This window comes from Oenanthe melanoleuca, chromosome 1A (genome assembly GCF_029582105.1).
Source record: "Oenanthe melanoleuca isolate GR-GAL-2019-014 chromosome 1A, OMel1.0, whole genome shotgun sequence".
NCBI classification, from domain to species: domain Eukaryota; kingdom Metazoa; phylum Chordata; class Aves; order Passeriformes; family Muscicapidae; genus Oenanthe; species Oenanthe melanoleuca.
In genome coordinates this window covers 18747855-18770896 of record NC_079334.1, presented here as the reverse complement: position 1 = coordinate 18770896, position 23042 = coordinate 18747855, and the positions used below count along the sequence as shown (strand labels likewise).

The 23042-nt window shown below is 40.6% G+C and overlaps 1 protein-coding gene across 2 annotated transcripts in view; it reads right to left on the bottom strand.

The window, feature by feature from the left end:
• The window catches only part of CHST11 (carbohydrate sulfotransferase 11), a 189107-nt gene that overhangs the window by 83624 nt on the left and 82441 nt on the right, over positions 1-23042 (bottom strand). For both annotated transcript variants that reach the window (XM_056482348.1, XM_056482347.1), the window contains one exon: positions 2804-2889. In XM_056482348.1, coding sequence (XP_056338323.1) covers positions 2804-2889 — 86 coding nt within the window. The remainder of the gene's footprint in view (positions 1-2803; positions 2890-23042) is intronic.

Genomic DNA, 23042 nt, shown 5'->3' with positions numbered 1-23042 from the left:
AGGATCAGAGAGGCTGTTATATGTCAACACAGTAAATAACAGTCAAACCCTCAGCTGGTGTAAATCAACCTGTCTGCATCTGGTTTTATGAGGGCAGTGCAACTTGATATTAAACACAGAGTAGAAAAACCTGATTCATGTTAAACTACAACATCCAAAATCCCAGTGAGTACTGACCCTATCTGACACCTATTTCAGTCAATGGCCAAACTCTCATTTCCCCAGGCAGGGAACAGCCAGGAGCACGCAGAATGCAAGGCAGAATGGGCTCTTAATACATCTCAAATTTAAAGTTTCCTACCCTTAAAAAATCACAGCTACACCCAGCCTGCAGTAATCCAAAACCATAGCTTCAGGGCATCTTTCAGTGCCTAAGTTTGGTGTTTAAATTACACATATTACTTTGAACTACAAATATCTGCTCAATCAGTTCCAGTGCTGCTCTGAGGCAGCTAAACTGAGTGCCAGAGAGTTTCTGTGATAGCACACACAGCCACTGGCACCCAGGAGAGAAAAGTGATTCACAGCATCAGGAGCCAACAGGCTCTCATAGTCAGAGGTTAAAGATGTGACTGTTTTCATTATCTAGATTAGTCCAAGAGAGATTTTGGCCATTCTTTGTCTTTGTAGAATCAAAGGATGGTTTGGGCTGGAAGGGACCCCAATGATCATCTCCTTTCCACTGCCATGAGCAGGGACACCTCCCACTAGAGCTTCCATCCAGCCTGGCCTTCTCTTCCTGCATATTTATCATATATTGACTTCTGAGCTGACTTTACAAATGGCTGATTGCAACTGCTTCAGTGAGGAAACAAGGGAGCTGATATCCATTCCCCCACCTTTGCAAGTACAGGTGAACTCTTGAGGAACAAGCCAAAATACCCACCAGTCTCTAATCTGCCACCTTAAGAAAGGTGAGACAGACATCTCTTTGGGAACAAATGGGGAAAAAAAAAAGGTGAGCCATGTAGTTGATGAAGCATTCTAGGTGTCATCTCCAGTCTGTTGTTTTCTCTGGCAGCCTCTACTCACTGCCTTTTCTTGTTACTGTTTTCCCAGATTACATACACTCATTTGCACATCCCTCTAGGAATGAGGGCAGCATGCAAAGCCCCTTCCAAGAAAATCAAGCACCAACTAAAAACAAAGAAATAAAAATTAAAAGCTTGATACGAATGGGTATCACCAAGCTGATGGAAACACTTCTGCATAGAAAACATAATCTCTTCAGTTCAATATCAGCTACACTTCCTCAAACATTGACTTTCTGGCTGGCTCAGGTGAGCCCAGAAAGGGATGCTAATGGTTCACTTGGTCAGGGCACACAGAAAGGAAGGGGCTGCCAGCTATGTCCCCTGCTTCAGGAAGCTCAGGAAATCTTTTGAGTTGTCCAAGTTTGCAATGGCTCTGGGATTATGGCCCTTCAGTGGATAGGGGTGTTTCTTTCCTACAGCTTGGCCTTTCATAATGTTTAAGGGCAAAAGGTTTTGACAGACATGCAGCAGACCCCAGAGAGACTAATTACTCAGCCAGTCTCTTCTCCCTTACCCACTTCTCTGGAGCATCTGCCAAGACTCTTTAAATCTGACCTGCAAATGCTAATAGTTTTCCTTTGCAGCACTGGATTGTTCCTCTTCAGGGCTTCTGTGTGTGCTTTCCATTTATGCAATGCTGGCTCCCATAATAGTCAATAAAGGGCAGTATAATAGTGTGACAAACTTATGTTCCCAGCCATGCCCAGAATTCAAACTGAATTAGAAAGTCAGCCTGTGCTCATAAAAACAACACTAATGAGCAAATGGAGCTTTACTGCACTACATAACAGATATCACATATCTTTGGGCTGCTGTCAATTCTTTATGTAAATACTTTAAATCGCTCAGACTTCGTTTTGCACACTATATAGTGAGTCTCTTCATAATCAAATAGTATTTAAAACATTTACTGCCTTGTTAAATCTAACAAGTTAGATTTACTGGGATAGTCACTTTCCCTAATAGCCAATTTAGTAAAACTCAATGTATTCATTGATGGATAAATATATAATAGGCGGTTGTTAAACTTTAATAAATATGTTTAATAGTCAGCTGGCATTTTCTCTCAATGGCAGCACTTCCTCTCAGCTGCCAACAGGAAATGCTTCTCCTGAATGTGCCAATTCAGCCCACATGTAGGGAATAAACTGATCTAGAGGAGCAAACAGGAGCATGAATTTCAGGTAGTTTTCCTATGCTGCTTGTCACAAGAAAAGCAGGAACTGAGGTTATTGCTCTGAGGTCCTAAGCTCCCATCAAGACAGTCAGGTGGAATAGCACATAGTATAAGGAAGAACATGAGCTATAGCCTTTGTCTAGACTCCATAAAAGCCATGGACCAGAACAGGAAAGGCAGCTGGATACCTGAAAGTCACAGAAATGATATTCACACATTATTATTTCAATTTACAGTCCTACTGCACTCCTTGTCTCATGTAGATCATGTCTCATTCTCTCACCCCACCCTGCCACTCTGTGTGCCTTGGCTTCCAGCTAGATCTAAAAAGTATACCCTTTTAAGGCTTTTGGGTACCTCAGAAAAGATTTTGGAGGAGTCCACATCATTAGGATCACTAAAAGCCTTTAAAAATCAGCTTTTAACTCAAACTGCAGAATGTTATAGCTAAACCCTGCTGGTTCCAGGATCAGTTCTCCCGAATGAAGGCAGCTGTTGCATGTAAATAAGAAAAACAGATAAAAATATCATCAAAAGAGACTATATTTGTATGCTGGATTGGGAAGCTTAATTATAGCCACAAGAGACTCACCTGGGTGGGATTATACAGTTCCTGGAGAGGGCTTCTGGATCCTTTCCGACAGCAAATGTCCATCCCAAATGGATTTCTACGCATTACTGCAGGGGGAAATTGAAATTAGTACAGGTTAGCAACACTGGTTAGCAGAAAGCAACTGCAATACCTACAGCAAGGAAAGATTTTCTGACAGATCTTAGGATTCTAGACAGTGTTATTACTTAACTCCTGATTTTCCTTTCCCTAGCAATTGTCCAAGAGCTAAATCCTGTCTCTATTCTGGAAGTTACTGAAAATAAAAGCTCCCTTATAAAAGCTGTTATGCAACAACTCTCAATTTGGGTGCACAAAAATTCAAGCATGGGGACCAAAGCAACACAATTTTCAGCAGTGCCAGATACCTGCACCTCTGATCACTGGGAGCAGTCGGATGGATTCCTATAATCAGCACCTCTGAGAGGCAATGTCTGAGCCTCTCTCAGCCTAAACACAGATGTACACAGGAACCTCATATTAAAATACATTATTTTAAAGCTTTTGGCCAAACTCTTCTGTTTCTCCTAGAGCAGATGCTCATCAGCACACAACACACGTACATCAGACACTGCTGCCCTTCTTGCCACAGTTTTGCTCTACGTATTACAACTGGAAATTTGACTGATCCACAGAACAACATGCACTGTGTTATACCATTAAAGACTAGCTGGTTTTCAAACCTTGTCAAAGGTCTGAACAAAGAGCATTTTGGATGACAAATATTTCAGGAGAGGTGTTGACCTGAGCCCCAGCAGGGATGGAGACCATCAGCTTCAAGTTAGACTTTTGTGGCCATAAAACTCTGTAAGAAGACATGCAGCTCTGACCATCTTCAGAGGGAAAACAAGAGCTTGCTGTGCTTCTAATCTCACATGGCCCATGCCATCCTCTGTTAGCACTCTTCTGCCCCCAGCTTGCCCTGGGAATACAGAGGGAGCACCAGGCTGTCAGACACCCACATCAGGCAGCACAGCGAGGCAAGATTTGTCCCATCAACTTTTGATTAAGACATAACCAAAATAAAAGGGAAAAAGAGATGTTCCTGCTGGGAACATCGTGTTAAGCCAAGTCAGGCATGCTTTTACCACCTCTTGCCACATTTCATAACCAGAAACTATTGAAGTGTCCTAGAACAATGAGCTGCACAACTTGCAGACATGACATTGTGGGCTTCAAGCCAAGTCAGACAATACAGTCCAGTAATGTTTTAACACTGAGGCCTAATATGCAATCATAATTGATACATCAAGTAATATAAACCACAGAAAACTGTATACAGTCCAATCTGGAAGCATAATTGATTCCTTCACTCACTTCATATCTATTTTTCAATAGGAGGCAATTATCTAATAACATGCTGGGTTGCTTTTTCCCTAAGCAGACAGATTCCAGGGGTCTTGTGGCAGGAGGCAGACATGCTCAGTAAACAAACTGGCTTCAATTTTCTTCACAATTAGGACAGTAATGTTAGTAGAGGCAATAATTTTATTTGACACATTTAAGCACTTGATTAAATTCTGAGCATTTTTAGTCATGCAGACAAGTATTGCAATTCCTCCATTTCTGTGCTAATGTGCCTTTTTAAAAGATAACTTACAACATGTTTCAGAAAGTTAAAACTTTAAAAATATTTCACAGTAATGTCAACTTCCAGAGTATGGGAGTGGTTTTAGGAAGAAAACAATGAAGTGAGGATGTGAGACATCCAGCAGCCATTCTAACTACAGAACTCCTGTTCACCTCATCCTCCTCCATGCTCTTATACCAGAACTGTGGATAGAGAAACTTTCAAAATCATTTTGTAACCCCTTCCTCAATAAAGAAACTTGTCCAAAATGAAGCCTTCTACTCAAGGGCAAAGCACATTAAAACACTACAGCAGGGGGAAAGGGAGAGGGGAACATTTCAGTGTATCCAGCTTATTAGACTGTGATTAACTGAAGTCCTGCAACACTGATGCTTTGTTCTAAAATGAAGAAGAATAAAAATTCTAGTGTGGTGTTCCCTGTTATTTCACTTTTCATTTCCATTAAATACAATAAATAGTACCATGCATAAATGTATCCATCCTTTCCTGCTCTACTTAGCCAGCAGGTATCAACACATTATATGCAGCAGTAACAGCAATAAAGATTAAATTATTTACACAACATGAAAGATTTGTTTCCAGATGTAAACAGACAGTAAAGAAAAAAAAAAAAAAGAAAAAAAAAGCTATCTCCCCAGTAAAAGTTAAATGCTAATGCAGAGCCTTAATCATAGAGGAGATTCAACCCATTTTATCATTTCCAGTATTACTTAATTGGTTTGGTTTTTTCAGTAAAGCATTTAGAATCAGACTGTGGGGTTAGCATAGCAACACTACACTTGGTTTCCTGTTTATTGAACAGCACTCCCCGATACAACTGTACACAGCACATCTGTGCACACCTGGAAAGTACTTGTGCCTGGAATTTAACTGCAGCATCAAAATAAAGGTGAATACTCCCCTTTCCTCAGCAGAAATCCCACCTGCACTGTTTGTACAACTGCCCTCAAGTGAATAACTATCACGAATGTTTTCATATAGTTCAAAACACTTTCTGGCATGTCTGTGGGCACACTTACCTCTCAGGGCTGCTGCAACCTGTTTTCTACATCTCAGCTTCTCTGAGGCAGTGCTTCACTATGCCAATGACAAAACCTTTTGGGCCTGAGCCTTGCCTGTAGCAATCTGCAGTAAGAAAAACTGTAGTATGGAGGGTAACTGCAGCTCCACTAATTTCAACCACACTTTTGCTAAGGATCCGTCACACCATTGTGAAAGTGAAAATTAAAAAAATCAAGCCCTTTATCCTCACCAAATCTTATTAGCATAGTAAATATCTAAAATCGACATTTTATGGCTTGGGCTGATCTCCATACATAATTACAGTTAATTATAGGCTAATGATAAGTACTACATATGCATGGATCCAGGAACCGTTCAAAAGATCACGTTCATGCACACCAAGAGTGTGAAGCAGCTGACAAAGAAATTTAGAATTGTCTAGGTTATAAAAAACCTTTAGGATCAGCAGCATTCAGTGCCTTTAATGATACAAGAGTAGTGCTAATACTGCAAGTGCAGCAAGAACACGAATCCCCTGAATTTAGCCAGGAGTGTGAGTAACTGGATGAATTGTGAGTTTGTTACTTAAATATAAGAGCTGTAAAAACAACACCTTTGTTCCATCCCCAGGAATGATTTGTCAGAAATGCAGTCTTGGCCCATCTTGCTAAAATATGTGTGGAACCACTAGTTATGAATCTAATAAGGAAGTCTGTAGAGGATGCTATCTAGGCACCAAATATCAATTTCTCAAACGAGGAAGATAAACAGCCCTGCTTATCAACACAACAATCAGCTGTGTATGCATACATAGAGAGGGGTGTGTAGGCCTTAAATCATCTCAGAATGGAAGCATCTGTGCACAGCTTCAACTTCCAGAAAACTACATCAAGCACCAATTTACTACTAATTACCAATTCAGTACCAAGAGCAGGAATTTGACCTGTGAATAACAGCACACTGGGCACAAGAACACTGCAGATCATTCACATGGAAAGATGTGAGCCAGGCTTAATCTGTCACCTCTCCTTGGCAGAAGGCATTATTAATGCACTTCGTAACCTTCAAAGACCATATCCCAGAATGGGAGACCTTTGTAGAAAATACTGAATATGAGAAGCCACATCAATACAGTTTCTGCCTCTCCCTATCAGGAGCTACAAAAAAATGAGAGAGGGGACATGGCAGCATGTCTATTGGGAGATTACTGGCCTAAAATGTATGTGAACACTGGGACTACCTAGACAAAGTGAAAGGGGGTCATGGCAACCAAGACTTTCTGAGAGTGAAAGCCATAAAGGTGACCTTCTCACAAAGTGTCAGAAGGGCAAATCAAACAATTTCTCACAAGTCTCTGTGGGGTTAAGTCCCAGAGGAGACTGCTGGAAGAGACACACAAAATAATTGCCACTTCTTCTTCAGCACTGAGAGAGACAAACAAGTGGCATTTCAAGCATGGGTGCATGCATTCAGCAGCCATCTCTATCCCTGCCATTCTACTATCTCATAGATGTCTGAGGCCCCAGTTTCCAAGACTTCTGTATATTAAAAGGTCCCCAGATGCTATCTAGCAACTGTCTCTCTACTTGGTAACATTTAATTTATATTGCTTGGACTATTCTAATTATTGGCATGATAACAAAAGCCAAATGTAAAAATCCTACCTCTGTTCACTGCCTCTTAAATTAAATCTCATATTACAAATATTTGAGAAAAGTTCTGAGGACATATTAATATTTAACTTTTCATTACACTGGTCTAAAGTACAAAGAACAAAATTCCCTAATACAGCATTGCTTAAAGCTGACATACATAATTCATTCCTCCTATTGGGATACAAGTTTTCTTACTGGGGAAGAAAAAGTAAGCACTGGCAGCATCATGGTGAGACTTCGGTTAAGGATCAGATCCTGTTCTTTTTTTTAAAGAAACAAGTCAAATATATTCCTCTTTTTGGTCTGATTACTCTTCATTTTTGGTCTGATTTCTGCATGAGAAGCAGAAAATGGTTGCTTCTTTTGGCTGAAGTACACTGCTCCCCACTAATCCATTGCTCTCCTCCTGCCCAGCCACCCCTAATTTCAGGCCAAAGTTAATGCTTCCAATGGAGCATCTTCTTGGCAGCAAAGAGCAGGTACATAACATAGCAGCTTTTCCTTCAGCTGTAACCCACTGGGTTAGGGCTGACCACTCACTTAAACCCAACCTAGACAGAAAAATCAGTGCCAAGTGGTCCAGGCAAGCACCAAAATGATTACTTACACCTTCGCCATCTCATGTTTACACAAGCTACTGCCTTTAAACTTCTTGAATTTCTAAATCAAAGCAAAATAAATAATTATACCCACACTGAAAGTTCATAGATTCTCTTCAGCCAAAGACCTGGACATGGTTTTTCTTGCACAGATTTCTGCTATGACCCCAAAGCAGCACAAAAAATTACTTCTATTTGATATATAGGATGAAGCATGGGAATACATATTTCAATACTACACCAAAGACCTTAACCACAGTGAGACATCCATATCCCAATGTAAACATTCTTCTGTAAATGGTATTATGAAACAATGCTTTGTCTGTGCTAGCAAGCATTATGCTCAAGGCAAGCTGGTCATATCCAAATACAAATCAAGCAAGGTTCAATCCAACAGCACTTTGCACATCCAATGCTCTTGAAGCATAATAACACTCAGGGCAGAATCAAAGTAAGTGACCCAAGGAAGCAGACCTTTCCCAGGGCTCCTCAGAGGTCTGAGACTGATTTTTTTTTTTTTTTTGTTCAGTTTGAAACATCTTGTCCACATACCTTTCAGACAGTTAGCTAAAATCATGCTGAACAAGCCTGTGATTAGTAAACAGCTCACTCTGCTACAGGAAAATGAGTCTTCCACAATAATTTACAAAAATTTGGTCTGCAAGACTTCAGCCAAGTTTAAACCACAGGCAAAACAGGAAACTCAGCAACAAGAAGTCTAACTCATTTCAAATGTCATTAAAATTCCTATGCTCCCATCTACAGAGTAATCAGGCAAAGGACACCAAATGGTATGAAAGGGTTAATTTTTAATCAGCAACCAGGAACATGAGGAGTGAATGCAAATGCTGTCACCCAGCACTGGCTACAAAGCCTGAGTAAGGAGACTTTGAGATAGCTCTCCAGGCAATGATTTATGAACACTAATCCTTCAGCAGGGGCTCACAGAGATCAGTGGATTGATAGCAGCATCTTGTGACATCTGGGGCCTTGTGCTTTGCTGCATTCAGCTCAGGATTTTAGACTAAATTATTGGTCCTTCATCTGGAGACCACAGGTACAAGGATTTATGACTAAACTCTTGTCTTGCCTCTTTTGATTTCTTAAGGCAACACTGCAGCTTTCTTCCTCAGAGCTTGAGAGATCTATATTTAGAAAGTAAAAATCAGATTAGGTACTGTGTATAAGCATGCCAAAGTCTTAAACCTAAAGAATGTGACAATTCTTCTTTATATCATGGAGAACAGATTTTACCTTATAGCAGACAATAATTACAAAAACAAGGGTTTACTTAGCCTGAGAAACAAACAAAAATGGATATAACAAAAGCAAAGGATAAAAATTAAAGAAGACATCACACCTTAATGAAATGACTATGGCTGAGAAGAGCAGGAAAGCTGCAAGTCATGGGGCCAAGGACCAGCAAAGTAACAGTCCTCACTTCCCAGGTCAGAAAAGTAGAGGCAAAGACCCTAAAAAACTTCCACCAAACCTCTCAGTTGCTACAGACTGAATTCATGTTAGGAAGTGAGATTTCTGTAAGATACTTATTTAAGCTCCTACAATTAACAGAGAGCCACACCTGCAGAGACAGGCCACCCCAAGGGGCTCTGGATGTGGCTCCTCTCCTTTCCACTGACCAGCAACCCTAAATGGTTACGAGAAATAAATCCTGGCACAGGAAGGAAATCAATCTCAACGTTTGTTTCTTGGCTCTAATCACTAATTACAAAAGTTGTAAACGCCCTCCAAAGAATAGAGAGATATTTAATTCCTTTTTTGCTTTAGACAGTTTTCCAGAAATAAATTTGTATTTTATCCTGTTTGTTCTCAGATTAGCATGGGGATGGATTTAATTGGGCACAGTGGGGAAGTTAATATCCTTGGGTGAAATTATGCACAGACTTAGATCCTTGGTCACCCTACGGACATTGCATGTGGCATAAATTAGCACAACATCTTTCCTGCTAATGAACAATGAGAAACTTTTTTCCAGTAATTAAAAAAAAATGTTAATCTATACAGCATTTCTTTAGAAGTCTCAAGAACTTATCCACAAACCTAAATCAAGAGACTTCTCCACAGGCTTTACTACTCCCATGAGGAGAGCTCTATTCTGTTTATCTCAAACACACAGGCTTCTTTAAATGCCACACATTTTTGTGGGTGCAAACTACAAACTATATTAGATTTGGTCAAAACTTTTCTGATACAACTTTGTTTTCTCTGGCATCACAATATTTCACAGGTCCATTTTGGATGGACCACAAACCATCTCAGCTCTCTGCTCATTTCTGAGAATGCTGTAATTTATGTCACCAATAAGCCAAGCCAGATGTCACAAAATATTGATCAAAACAATAGATTTCTCATTGAACTACTTCTAAGTGCTCTTAAATAAATTTTTAAAAATTACCATCTATATCAACTTAAGAATTTCCTTGTTTCCTTTTTTTTTCCCCCATCTCAAATGCAACTTTCCACAAATGAAGCTAGAAGCTTCACAAACAAACGTGCATTATGAATTTGCACAAAGGGACACTGTGGATCCAGTACATCAAATACAAATACTTTTTCTGGACATTAAACTTTTCCATACTTTTTTACTACAAGTCAGGCATGTGTTTTGCCAAATAAGACTGCAATAATCTGGGAAGGTAGGAAGATTTCTAATGAGGCTTACAGGTTTCTAAACATGCCTTCCTCCAATTTCTAGGTACTCACTAACAACATCATCTGCTTAGGAAAACATCATCTACAAGGCACATCTGCTGCTGGGTTGTCTTTATAGCAAAGAGCTAAATGCTCTACTCTGTTCTTCTTATCAACCTAGTTTCCAAGCTTGTAGATAGTTGGCTATATCCCATCTCTCTGATGTAAGTTCAAAAGAAAACTGTGTAAATGTAGGTCCAAGAGAAAAAAAGCTGTAAATTTGCATTGTCCTAAAAACATAAGAAGCTGTATTTCTTTTTCTAAATTTCCCACTACTTCCAACACACTGTTAGTACCAGTCTTCTTAACAAAAATGATTTATGAGCTCACAAAAAAAAAAAAAAAAAAAAAAAAAAAAAGGGGGAGAAAAGCCTTTAAAGGAGGAAGGTTTCTTTCAAAAGCTGTAATTTTAAAAGCATTTATCTTGAATCACAGTCAAAATGAAAACGACGGCTGCCGCAGCTGCAGTCTATTTGAGCTACTGTTTCTTTGCTATTCTTCAACAGATGTGCACAGAAGATGAAACACAAAATCATATTTGCAATGGATATACTGAAACGCACAGCAAGTCTTCTCACAAGCCAAGCAGAATAGAAAATAGAGCTGCAGCAGTCTTTTTAACCTGAAGCACTGAAAGGCTCAAAGCTGTGGTCTCTGAACTGGAGCAGAAGCAGTGCACGCACACATCTGCACACCTGACCTGACAAACAGAAACCAAGGGACACAGGTCATTCCTGTCCTAGCAACATGTCCAGATAGACCACATTTACCACCTCTGAAGAAGCACTCCTGGTATTTTTAGTGCAGTCACAGCCCCTTGATACTTCACTGTGATTTATGAACAACAATTTTCATTACAAAAAAGAAGCACTAAAGAATTTGATAAGCAGAAAAGAAAGTATGAAATCCTGCAGTAATCGCTTCCAGAGCAGCCATTCATTATGGCAAAGAGGATTATGACTGCAGCTTGTTGGATAAGCAGATGAGCTCTCACAAATTAAGGATGCTACTTCCTTGGCAATGTGAAGGCCAAATGCTGATATTAAAAGAAGAAAGTATCACAGGCAGCAAAGACCTGATTCTGTGATTTGAAAGCTGTCCGAACTAATAATTAAGACACAGCTGGGCTTACTGTCTTATTCCAAGAGTTTATTCTGTTTAATACTTCTAAACTCCACATAATCCCAAGGCACAGAGATGCAATGGGTTTCTTTTACTTTTCCAGCAGCTATTTATTGCTGACCAGCACAGCTGGGATCAGCACAGCTCCAGGTCTGAGAGCAATGCTGGCCCCATGTCCTGCCCCAGTGGAACATGGAAGTTCTCGAGCACTCCTGCTTTCTTCCAGCAGCATCCACACATCCCTACAGGGAGACTGGGAAGCTTTCACACGCTCCTCTCTCCGTTAGCAGTGAGTGCACATGGATAATATTGCTTTCAGATGTACCAATCCCCTCACGTGGCACTTTTGAAATATCCCAAACCACAGATCCTTCACAACATTTTACATATGAATAGGACATTGTCAGCTCCCTCAGACCCAGACTGCACTTCACCACACAGAAGAGTAAAATACACATTAGCACTAGAAAACTTCATCTCAATTAGCATAATCTGTATTTCCATTATAGAGCCTGGATTTACAGCCAGCTCTGGGTGAGGCACTGAGCACTCTGGATCTGTCTTTCTCTGAGGAGAAATTCTCAAAACACAAGAAAACCATTCAGCATGGTGAATGCATGAGATCTCAGTGCCTGCTTATCTTTATGTGGTCCTGCCCCTTTCATCTGTCTCCTCCCATTGCCCCCATCATTTCAATGACTTTAATTAAAACCTTTTGATGGGCTTTTGTCTTCAGTGAAGAAATGCAGCCATGCCTCACACATACACAAGTGGATGAGCCAAGCACACCAACTCCATCTCCTGAAGGCATGTCCCAGAGGAAAAAAGAGTGAACAAGGAATGTTTTTTCCTGTGATTTTACATCCAATGAGAGCATTCAAAGGGGAACCAGAACGGGGAGCAGTAGCAAAAGATACAAGAATACTGGATACCTATGTGGCTAATAACGGTATTTAATAATTAGCATCCAAAACACTAAGCTTTGCTTTCAGCAAAGCAGCCTGTCAACTGCATTGAGAAACTCTGTTAGTGTTGCAGCTGGTGATCAATTAGTAGCTAAAATCCAGGATCTCTCTGACAGTATAATTCTGAAGAGACAGGAAACAAAACTGCTTGACAGAGCCATGGACTCAAAGTTCTTCTGTAGGGAACAAATGCTGTTCTTGCTGTTGTGGTGTCTCATGTAGAGAAGGAAAAAGAACAGGAGAGGAAACAAAGGAAAGCACCCTTTTCAGAAGATATTCCTAAAAATAATTCCCAACTAAGCAATAGTTCATCTTTCAGAAAGACAACTCATCTTGCTTATAAATGTGCCAGGAACAGAAAATGTACCTTGAGAAACTCATCTGATGTCAAATTTTCCTCCCCAGCCCTACCCTTTTGCTAAGCTGATGTGACCTACCTGCACCTTCTTATAGTGCATCTGTCTCCTCAACCCTATGCATGCAATTTATGGTCAAGGCACCTTCTAGCTTCCCTTTATTCTGTGACAGGTTTTCTGGGCACTCCATCATTCCTGCCTTGCTCCTGAACACACTCAGAGCTTGCTGACAGCAGGGTGCCCCAATCACACAGCACCACAGCAAAGCTGTGGCAGGACCCACAGGATGAGCAAGTGCCACCTCCCCTTGCTGGCCCTGTCCTCCACCCTCTCGTGCTCCCCTTGTGCCAGGCAGCAGCCAGGCCAGCTGCTGAAATATCACCTCAAACCCTTTCCAGACCTCACTTCCAACAATAGAGGTCCTCTACTAAGTAAGCATCACCTAAATTTTACTCCTCTATGCATTCACTGCTGCTAAATGACTAAAACTGGGCTGCCACCCAAGTCACTGGTTATTCACAATTCTGCACTAATGATCTGCAGCTCTCTTCCTCTCCATTTACCACTGCCCTAACTTTTGCATTCTCTGTAAATTTGATCAATAAGTGAGTAGGCTTTGTTCTGGATGGTAAGTTAGAATATTTAACAAGCATCAGCCCCCCTCTGGTCCCCCAGGGATCCCATGGAAAATGTATCTGCTTAGTAATGATTTCCCAGCTATTTTAACTGTTCAAAGTTTTTAAAATCAGTAATATGTATGCCAAATTGACATGCATTCACTTGCCAATTTAACTTTTGGGTTGTTCATTCCTGTATCACCTGTATAGGAGTAATTCTGACTTTGAACTATTGTATGATTGAAACAAAGAGGGTCATCAACCCAGAGAATTAATTCAAAAACATTTATTTCTAAAAATAAATGCCTGTCTTTAAAAAAAAACAAAAAAAGCCTATCTTTAACCTTCCAAGGCTGTAGAGAAGGCTTCTGTGATGTATTCCAGTCTTGCTTTGCTCTCAATTCTGCATGGGTTAATTTTATCACAAGTTCCTGAGATCTGAAACATTGAAACTGCATTTTAAATTGAAAGTACTTTACACTTTCAGCTTAAAAATATAGAGCAGAATAAAAATTACAGTCTAAGTGATGCTTTCTCCAGCCACAGAACTGAATGGCAGATTGTTCCCTCCTGATCACTCTTATCTCAGATGGCTGCTGCTTTTGGGGCAATTCTTATGCTTTATTCTGAAAACTCCATTTGTCTTTATTAAATATTAATCAGCTTTTACCAAGGAATATATTAAGAGCTGTGTTAAATAACAGAACACAACAAGTGAAGGAAAAAAAAAAAAAAAAAAAGCTGATTTGATTTCGAATTTGCAATAAGAGGTTGTCACATATTATCCCTTTCCAAGCTGAGATAAATCATCTCAGCTCCATGAACTCAAACAGATCTCTGTTCTTCTGGGTGGTTGGGAATTGCACCTGAACTGTGAAAGGTGAAAGGAAGATTTACTGAGATTGACTGCTTGAGTCCTTAGCAGGCAAAGCAGGGAAATAATTTTATTCAGCTGGGAAGAACACCATTTGTGTGCTTACATGGAGCTACTTGTGCAGGTATGATATGAGTAACTAGATTACACACATACATGAGTGAGAATACTTGCATTATTGATGCTGACACAGCAAACCAGTGTTTAACCCACTGTCAGATGCTGCCTCTTTTTTTTTTTTTAATTTTATAAACAATTTTCAAAAGTTGTAACATAATGCATTATGTTCTACTATTCAAATGTAACAATGAAATTGCAGTTTATCTTGTTTCCACCTTTCCATTTTCTGTATTTTGTTTCTCTCTATTTCATTACAGGGCTCCCAGAACGAAAGCTTAAGTAATATTCACTGAAAATGGCAATGTGAATTTTTCATCTAATAGCAGTCTCTTATTTAATAACCTTTTTTTTTCCAGAACACATGACTTTTCAACCACTCTATTTAATCAAGCTCTTGACTTGATAATATTTTCCTGTCAAAACCCATTCTATTTTCTGGAATCTTTATCCTCTCTTTATTCCTCTCTGACCTTTTTCTTTTCTCCCCTCACCAAATGATTCCCTTTTGCACTCTGCTGCTGCTGCCCCACCATGCCTCTACCAATCTTTTAGGCTGTTTCCCAGCTAACCATTTCTTTTCCATCATCTTTCCTAGTCTTCTACCACAATCCAGCTCCCTTCTTCCACCCTCTAAAGCAACAAGCTGAGAAAAGTCCCAATTTATACCCTAATCTGGCCACCATGCCAGGAACCTGAGTCCTGCTCAACACAGAGCAAGAGGTGGACATGAGGTGCTGAGGGCATGGGGGCTTGGCTTTAGTTAGAGGAAAGAGAAAAGTGCCCTCTCCCATGTGTCCCCCTTGGTTTTCAGGTTTTACTCCCATCCCTGAGACTGGCAGACTTGTTCCACTACCTTGGTGCCCCATTCCCAGCTCAGTGCTGTCACTCCACGCATTCCCCTCCTCTGCTCCCAGGAGATCCCATCTGCCCAGGGGCTCTGCATCAGCTGAAAGCCAAAATAATGAACAAGAGACTTCAGAGGCAGGCAAATTACAAGGCCAAGAGCTGCAGTGCAGGAAGGTGAGGAGGGATGACTGATAATATTTATCTTTGTTTTTCCTGCAGTTAAAACAGTCAAGAAGGATGGCAGAGTTCAAGGCCAGGAGCATTGTCACAGGCACACAAAGGCACAACCAGCCAAGATGTTCAGCAGCAATGTTGCTGAGTGCTTTCCCATTTCTCAACAAACAGTAGCTTTTCCTTTCCTTTTTACATATTCACTTTCACTTCTCTATCTCAAATGTTTAAGTAAGGAGCAGTCATCCCTCAGACAATTAAAGGCTGTGAGGATGGAAAGTAGTCCAAGACTCTAACGCTACTTTCTGATAGGATGGGTGAGAATTTTACTCTCCCCATCAAGGCTGTACTCTAGCTAAAAAATTTCAGGTAAATACAAATTACCTTAGAAAAAAAGCTATGAATGCTTTTTTGTAATGGGAACCCTAAATAGAAAAGAAAATGAACACCACAAATTGATAACCCCACTGTTATTAACCTTGTGGAAACTGCATTTGTAGTATTGTGTTTGTGGCTTCCACAAAATGTGTGCTAATTTCAAAAAGACAGCTGAATATGCACACTTTGAAAAATCAAATTCAAACCACTAGCACCAACTAATTTTGCTCAAGAACTTAGCTATCTTTTTTTTTTTTTTACTGTTTTACACTGACCACAAAATAATGAAGGATACAAAGACTGTAGATGCGAATATGAGTGAAACTGAAAAATAAGTGCTTCTGATGACTGCAAGATAATTGCAATATAAGTAAAGAGTGCAGGGTGAAGGTAACAAGGGATTTCATTTAGATCCTCCCTACACGAACAGGATTAATTCCATGCCCTGCAGATGTTCATTTGTGTTCTACTTACCCTATGAGGAAATTAAAACACAGGGTGGTTTGCTGAATACTGCCCCACTGCAGAATGTCCCTTTAAGAAGGAGGCTCTCCATACCTATGTTATCTTGTCATACCAGTAATTACGGAGTCATGGAATGGGTTTGGTTGGAAGTAACCTTAAAGATCATCTAGTTCCAACCCCCTCACCATGGGCAAGGACACTTTTCAATAGACCCCACTGCTCAAAGCTCCATTCAACCTGGCCTTGAACACTTCATGGATGGGACATCCAAAGCCTCTCTGGGCAACCTGTTCCAGTTCCTCACCACCCTCACAGTTAAGTATTTATTCCTTATATTTAATCTGAATCTACTATCCTTCAGTTTAGAGCCATTACCCCTTGTCCTGTCACTCCATGCCCTTGTAAACAGTAATGCTACCAAGTGCTGAAATTCAAATAAACTGTCTTAAGCTAAAGTTCAAGGTCTTAGAAATAATGTGTGCTTGGGGATTTGATGTGAACACTTCCATAAGTTTCCACTTGTGGCTTTCTTCAAAACATCTGATGGCATCATCTAACTTTCCAAATGTCTACCCCATCACAGCTACAGCTAAAAACCAGCTCCCATTTGGACAAGGCAACAGCAACCATCTCCTTCCAAACCTGCTTTGCTTCACAAACTCCCTGTCAGAGATAGCTCTTTGCATCAATGCTTCTTTGAGTGGAAAGGGGTGGAAATGTTCCAGTTACCCTCCCACGACCTTCCATGCAAAAAAACTTCAGAGAAGCTTCCTCATGGCTGTGTGGGAGCTGAATCTTCAGTACACTCTTTGGATAGTGCACAGGGCTGGTGGCAAGTTGAAGTTCATCCCAACTTGCTTTCCCCAGAAAACAGCTGGTGGTCAAGTCAACCCTATCCTTAAGTCAACCCCTATTAAAACTAACAGTGAAGGGAGAGAAAAGGGGAAGTGAAACATAAGCACAGCAAGCCTCAACCAAATATTTAGGGTTTCTCTCCTTCACTTGTTAGCTCTTTGTACTGCCAAAGACAGAGTTAAGCCATGCACATGACTAAGGGTTTCCAGCACCAGGGGTTTCCCAATGCTATTTGTCTAATCAAAAAGTCAACAAGCTCTATCGTGGATTTTTATCTGTAGGACAACACTGAAGAAAGAAACCACAAGACTTCATTTCCTTTCTCCCATGTTTTTCAAACAGCATCTGTTTGCTCACCGCAGACAAAACAAAACACGGGATTCTTCCCTCCCTTTAAAAATCAAGATTAAGACACCCAGATAGTCTTTAATGTTGAGAAACAAGTGACCAAAAGGTTTCTTCCAAACCCAAGCAGCATTCTTCTTCCCCACCATCCAGACACAACATGGTCACACCAGTCACAAGGGCTCTGCAATCTCCTTCCCAGAAATGCCATTTCTATTCCTCACAACAAAGCTTAGGTCAGGATTAAAGGGGGGAAGGGAATGTCTGAAATGTAAAAGGTCTTTTACTGGCCACATCAACTACAATATGTGAGATGGAAATGATAAAAGCCAAAGAAAGATTTTCCCAGCAAAAAGTAGCCATTAAAAGCAGCCATCAAGGCCAGGTGCCAAGCTAAACACTCACAGGGTGACAGCCAGCCCTACCACTTGTCACTTGGTAAAGTCACTGTCTCTGAGCTAATACCTCCAACAAGCACTTAAAGACATCTTGCTCCCAAATCACACAGAGAGGAGATGGGCAGGATGAACTGCAGGCCACCCTCAATGGTCACAAATGATGCAATCTATTTCTAACAGATATGGCACCACAGCAACCAGCATTACTGCCTGACTTGGGAAGTGTAGAACACAGCAAGAACAAAAGCTTCTTCCTCCCTAAATCACCCATTTCCTCTTCCCATAGCCTTTCTTCTAAAAAAAATATGAAGTGATGAATTGAAAATAAGACCAATAAAAAGCTATGCCTATAAAAAAGGAACAAAAAAAGGTTTTAAAAAAAAAAGCAAGCTTCTTAAAAAACCTAACCATATTCTACTATCTTTCTCATTGCCATGACAGCCATTACAGGAAAGATTTGTACACTTTCTTACCCAATTCTATAATTTGACTGCTGTCACTGCACAGGCACCAGTGGCCCTGAATTTACATGGAGTCACACCCAGAAGGTTATTAAAAACACAAATTACACAATCCAGTGCTGAACACAACAGCTTTCCTGAATTATGGCCGTTTGCTAAAATATGAGCTGGTACCACACTGCCAGCTGGAGCCAAAGGCAGGACCAACCCATGTCTATCCAAACTGCTTCAGAAGAGAGCAGCAGCAAGAAGTGGCTGCAAAGCAGGGACACTCAGCCTGAATTCTGAATGCAAGCACGGGTTTATTATTAGGTTGTTCTTCTGAGTTACACAACCAATGCCTTGGCTACACTGGGTAAAAATAAAAGCACAGCACTTCACAGATCACCTGCCTCTCTTGACTCGAGCTGCTGCCCCTGCTCTGCAGTGAGGAGCACCCAGCTGAAGGGAGGGACACACAGAAGCCATGTGGCTCCTTGCCAGGGGTCCCAGGCACAGCCCTGGGTGAGTGGGAGCAGGGACTGGGTCACATAGATGCCCAGCTGGCTCCCACTGCCACTGCCCACCCTGCAAAGCCCTTCCAGAGGAAAGCACAGAGTTATGGAGAGGTCTGAGGCAGGAAGAGCACAGCCAAGTTTGACCACTCTGCTCTCAGCAATGGGGAGAAAAATACTTCCCTTCTTGCAACAGTGTGGGGCTGGGCCAAAAGAACGTGGGGGAAGACCCAGAATAGACCTAACAATGCCACTAGGGAAGAAGATGATGTTAAGAATTATATCTGTTTAGAAGATATAAGCAAACTGGTCATTGGTAGACAGGATTAATTTTCAATGTGTAAAATCTGGACTCCACTATGAAGCAAAGAAAAAAAACTATGACTTTCTTCAGGAATCAGAAAGAGCAGCAAATCTGTTGTATTTCTCAGATTCTCAGATTTATTCACCAAGAGCTTCTCACACCACTCAGCACTGGCTGCCTCTCACCTTCCTTCCCTCCACTGTGAGTGACTTCAATGATTCTTCTCTTGGCCCAAAGAATTTTTGAGTTACTAAACAGCAAAATAGCAGCTACTGAAAAATTAAAAAACATAGCTGATGATAAAACATACCATGCCTGAAACAGAGCATTCAAGAACAGCTTCAGCAAAAAATACTCAGACTTCAGATTCCCTACTGGAAAAAACCCAACCTTTACATACCAACTCAGGATATTCTACAGCTCTGTGATCACTGTTTGTCTCCATTTAACATTCGTAAGGAACAGCCCTTATTTATTTTACAAGAGTTAACCAACCCAACTTGAGAAGTGCCTAATCCCATCATAATCTTCCTTCACATCATTATCATACACCTTGTGTCCTATTCTTAAGTCTAGATATGAATTTCTCAAAGCCCATGGGCAAGACTCAATTCTTGGGCCAAAATTCTTGCCCAGGAAGCAAAGGTGCCCCACAACTGATACCTTCCACTGGAGTTTACTTCTGCCTTCTACTTTTGGTTCCCTCACAATCTTGTATAACCTTGGGGGTACCACTTCAGCCCAAATTCATCAGTATACTGAAGCCCTCACTTCACATCATGCACATGAGTTGAAAATCAATGCAAGTGTATTGATACGGTCATGACTCCCTGAAGGTCAGAAAACAAACTGGTGACAGAGCTGGAAATAAAGCAGAGACCTCCTGATCTCAAGATCAATTCCTTTAACCTCCAGGCCATGTTTGCATGAATTAACAAGGGAAACAATCCATCTGCATGTGGTCTGAGTCATTTTAGAGATCAGGTAATGCATCCCAGTTCTGTCATCGTTACATTTGATGGCTCTGGGCTCCAATTTCCACCCCCATGCCACTTGCCCAACAATTTCTGTCCTTGGGAAAAAGTAATCAAGTATGATAAGGATGACAATCATAATTAGCTCAAAATACAGGCCTGCTGGCATGTATTGAGAACACATTTTTATATAAAGATCTAGTGCAAAGGGAGCAAAACTAAAGCAGTAGAAATTTTAGATTAATTGCCTATGGATATCCAAACCCAAATTACGAGAAATCATCATTTTAGGAAGTGGTAGGAATTCCCTTTACATAAATTACTCCCTTAAATATTTAAAAACCCACTTCAGCCTCACTAGAAATTAATGTTTAATAGCTGCTCTTCTGTAACCTGACAGAAGTATTTGTAAAATGCATTTAGCCTGGTAAGCTCCATTCTGCTCTCAAAATACAGGCAAAAGAAGAGGGACAAAAGTAAGAAACTATCTGATTTGCTGAGGTACCTGTCACAAAGTAAATCACTTGCCAGAGAAGAAAGAAGAATAGACTCGAATGCTTGAAGGTGACTCTTTGTAACAGCAACCAGTTATGAATTATATCACATTAGCACCACTTCTGTGTTGTTGAGATTTTCTTGTTCCAATATATTTGTCCATCTTCTGCCATTTTTCACAGCTAAGCAACTACTGGTCTGCTGGAAGGATGCCAGCTGTCAGCAATTCTGACTAATTCTGTCAAACTGACACTTCACAAATCTGTGAGAGTCTGCATTTCTGATGATGAATTCCTCACTGTGTGTGTGACAGGATAAATTACTGCCAGCAGTACCTACACAGTGACTCCATGGGTCAGTGGGCTCGCTGCAAAGGGAGACAGGCAAGGTGAAAAGCACTGCCATGGGATGACAGCTGCCACACTGGGGGATTTATAGAGAAAGCTGTGTTTGTTTTCTGACCTTCACTGAAACCCCAACTATTAAAATGCTGAGAGCACTATGACCCTGCCCATTGCATCAGTAATATGTGTGATATGAATTAAGCAGAGACAAGGGATACAGCTTTATCAAGGAAGCTTGAATGGTAGCAACACTAGGTTCCTTTCCAGCCACGTTGATAGAACCTCTCAGAAGACCAGTTTTAGGACAATTAGCCTGGGAAAAACAACTCTTTTCAAGAGTTTTAATGTTGCAATTAAACATCCACTAATTTTTCATCCTCTTATCCACCCTACAGATTCATGTATCAGGGATACAGATAGAGATTGATGTCACACTGATAAAACACAAATATCAAAGCATTATCACAGTGAGCAGTATTTATCACAGTAGTATTGGTTGCATGTGTCTACTGCATAAGCCTGCCATTGACATTACCTCTAAACTTGACCTAATTCGTGTCTTTTCCAGTCCCCACTAACACATAGGCTTAGAGCAAGCAGTAAGTCCTGGTGGGTTTCCACTCCTTTGCCCTGCTCACTGAATTTCAGTCTAAGTTACACTGTCCCACGAGGTGAGGAGAAAAAGACAGTGTGGGGTCAGCAAGCTGATGGATAAAAAAGGTGATTTTAATCAGCCCTCATTGAGCAGAGCTTGAACGATTAATCTGTGCAAGTGCCCAACTCTTCCAGCAGCTCCTTTGCTGAGTCTCTCCTGAACAAGTCATTAAACAGAGCAATGAAGTATCACCCTGGCAGGATGATTAAAGTCTCTGCATGAGGAAGCTAGGAACCCTCTGAGATCACTCAATGTGCACATAATAGGACTCAAAGCCAACAGAGGTTTCTTTCCAGCTGAGGAAAGAAAAGTGATGGTGTCTGTGATTAAAAAAAATTTAAAAAGAAAAAAAGGACAAAGCTTGTCCCTTGTTCTTTTAATGATTTCCAGTGCTATCAAAAGATACAGAGGCACATGTACAGCTGAGACAAATCTCAGCAAATCCACTGACTGACAACACTACACGAATCTAAAGCAGCCAAGATTTTGGACCCAAAGTCTTAACAATTACAAATCAAAGAGTAACACCCTAAATTATGGTTCCCGTTTAAAAACCCAGTGACTGCCCCTGACAAAACTGAAAATACTGACTTAGATTTCTACTTGCCCAGGAAAAAATGTGCTTTCCTCAAACCTTACAGAAAGAGCTACATGCTGCTTAAAATAACAGCAACCACTGCCTGCTGCCTCCACTCCTACAGTTACCTTTCATTACTGGAAGCAAGCAGTCATTGTGCTTAAGTTTTCTGGACAAAGCAAAACCAGAAAAAACGAAACAGTTATCATATAAGAACAAAAAGTTTAAAACGAAACAAAAAAAACCTGAGCTATTTTAAGTTAAATATTAGTCACACAGATTCCATCAAAATTGTTACTGAGTCATTATTACTAATATAGGATAATAATGTACTACAGACAGCAGACAGAATGTATCCTTTACTAAAAACATAACTTATATAAGTCCATATATAATTTATTTGAAGGACTATGAAACCACAATTGCAGGGAAGATGTACGATACAAAAAAAGATAATACTTTTTTTTAAAATCCCACAAACTGCTGAAACATCTGGTTACTTCCAAAACAGGATTCTCAAAGTAAATGAAAAGCCACTGAAAATAGCACAAAGACCCCCAAATAGCACTGAAAACCTGACAGAAGTAAAGCCTCATAGGAATGAGTTGTAAAATGTCTAGCTACAGCCTCCCTAAATAACTGAGCCACACGTGGAAGATATAAATCATATTTTTAAAAGGACAGAGCATCACAAGCAAGTGTAAATCAATAGGGCTGCACATGTACAAGTGAATGCTAAAATGCTTCCTCTGTGCTCAGGAAGACCTTGCAACTGCTCCAGGAAAACACTGGAGGAAGCAAATCCATGGAGCAAGGAGTAGAGCGTGGTGGGACAGTACTCAGAGA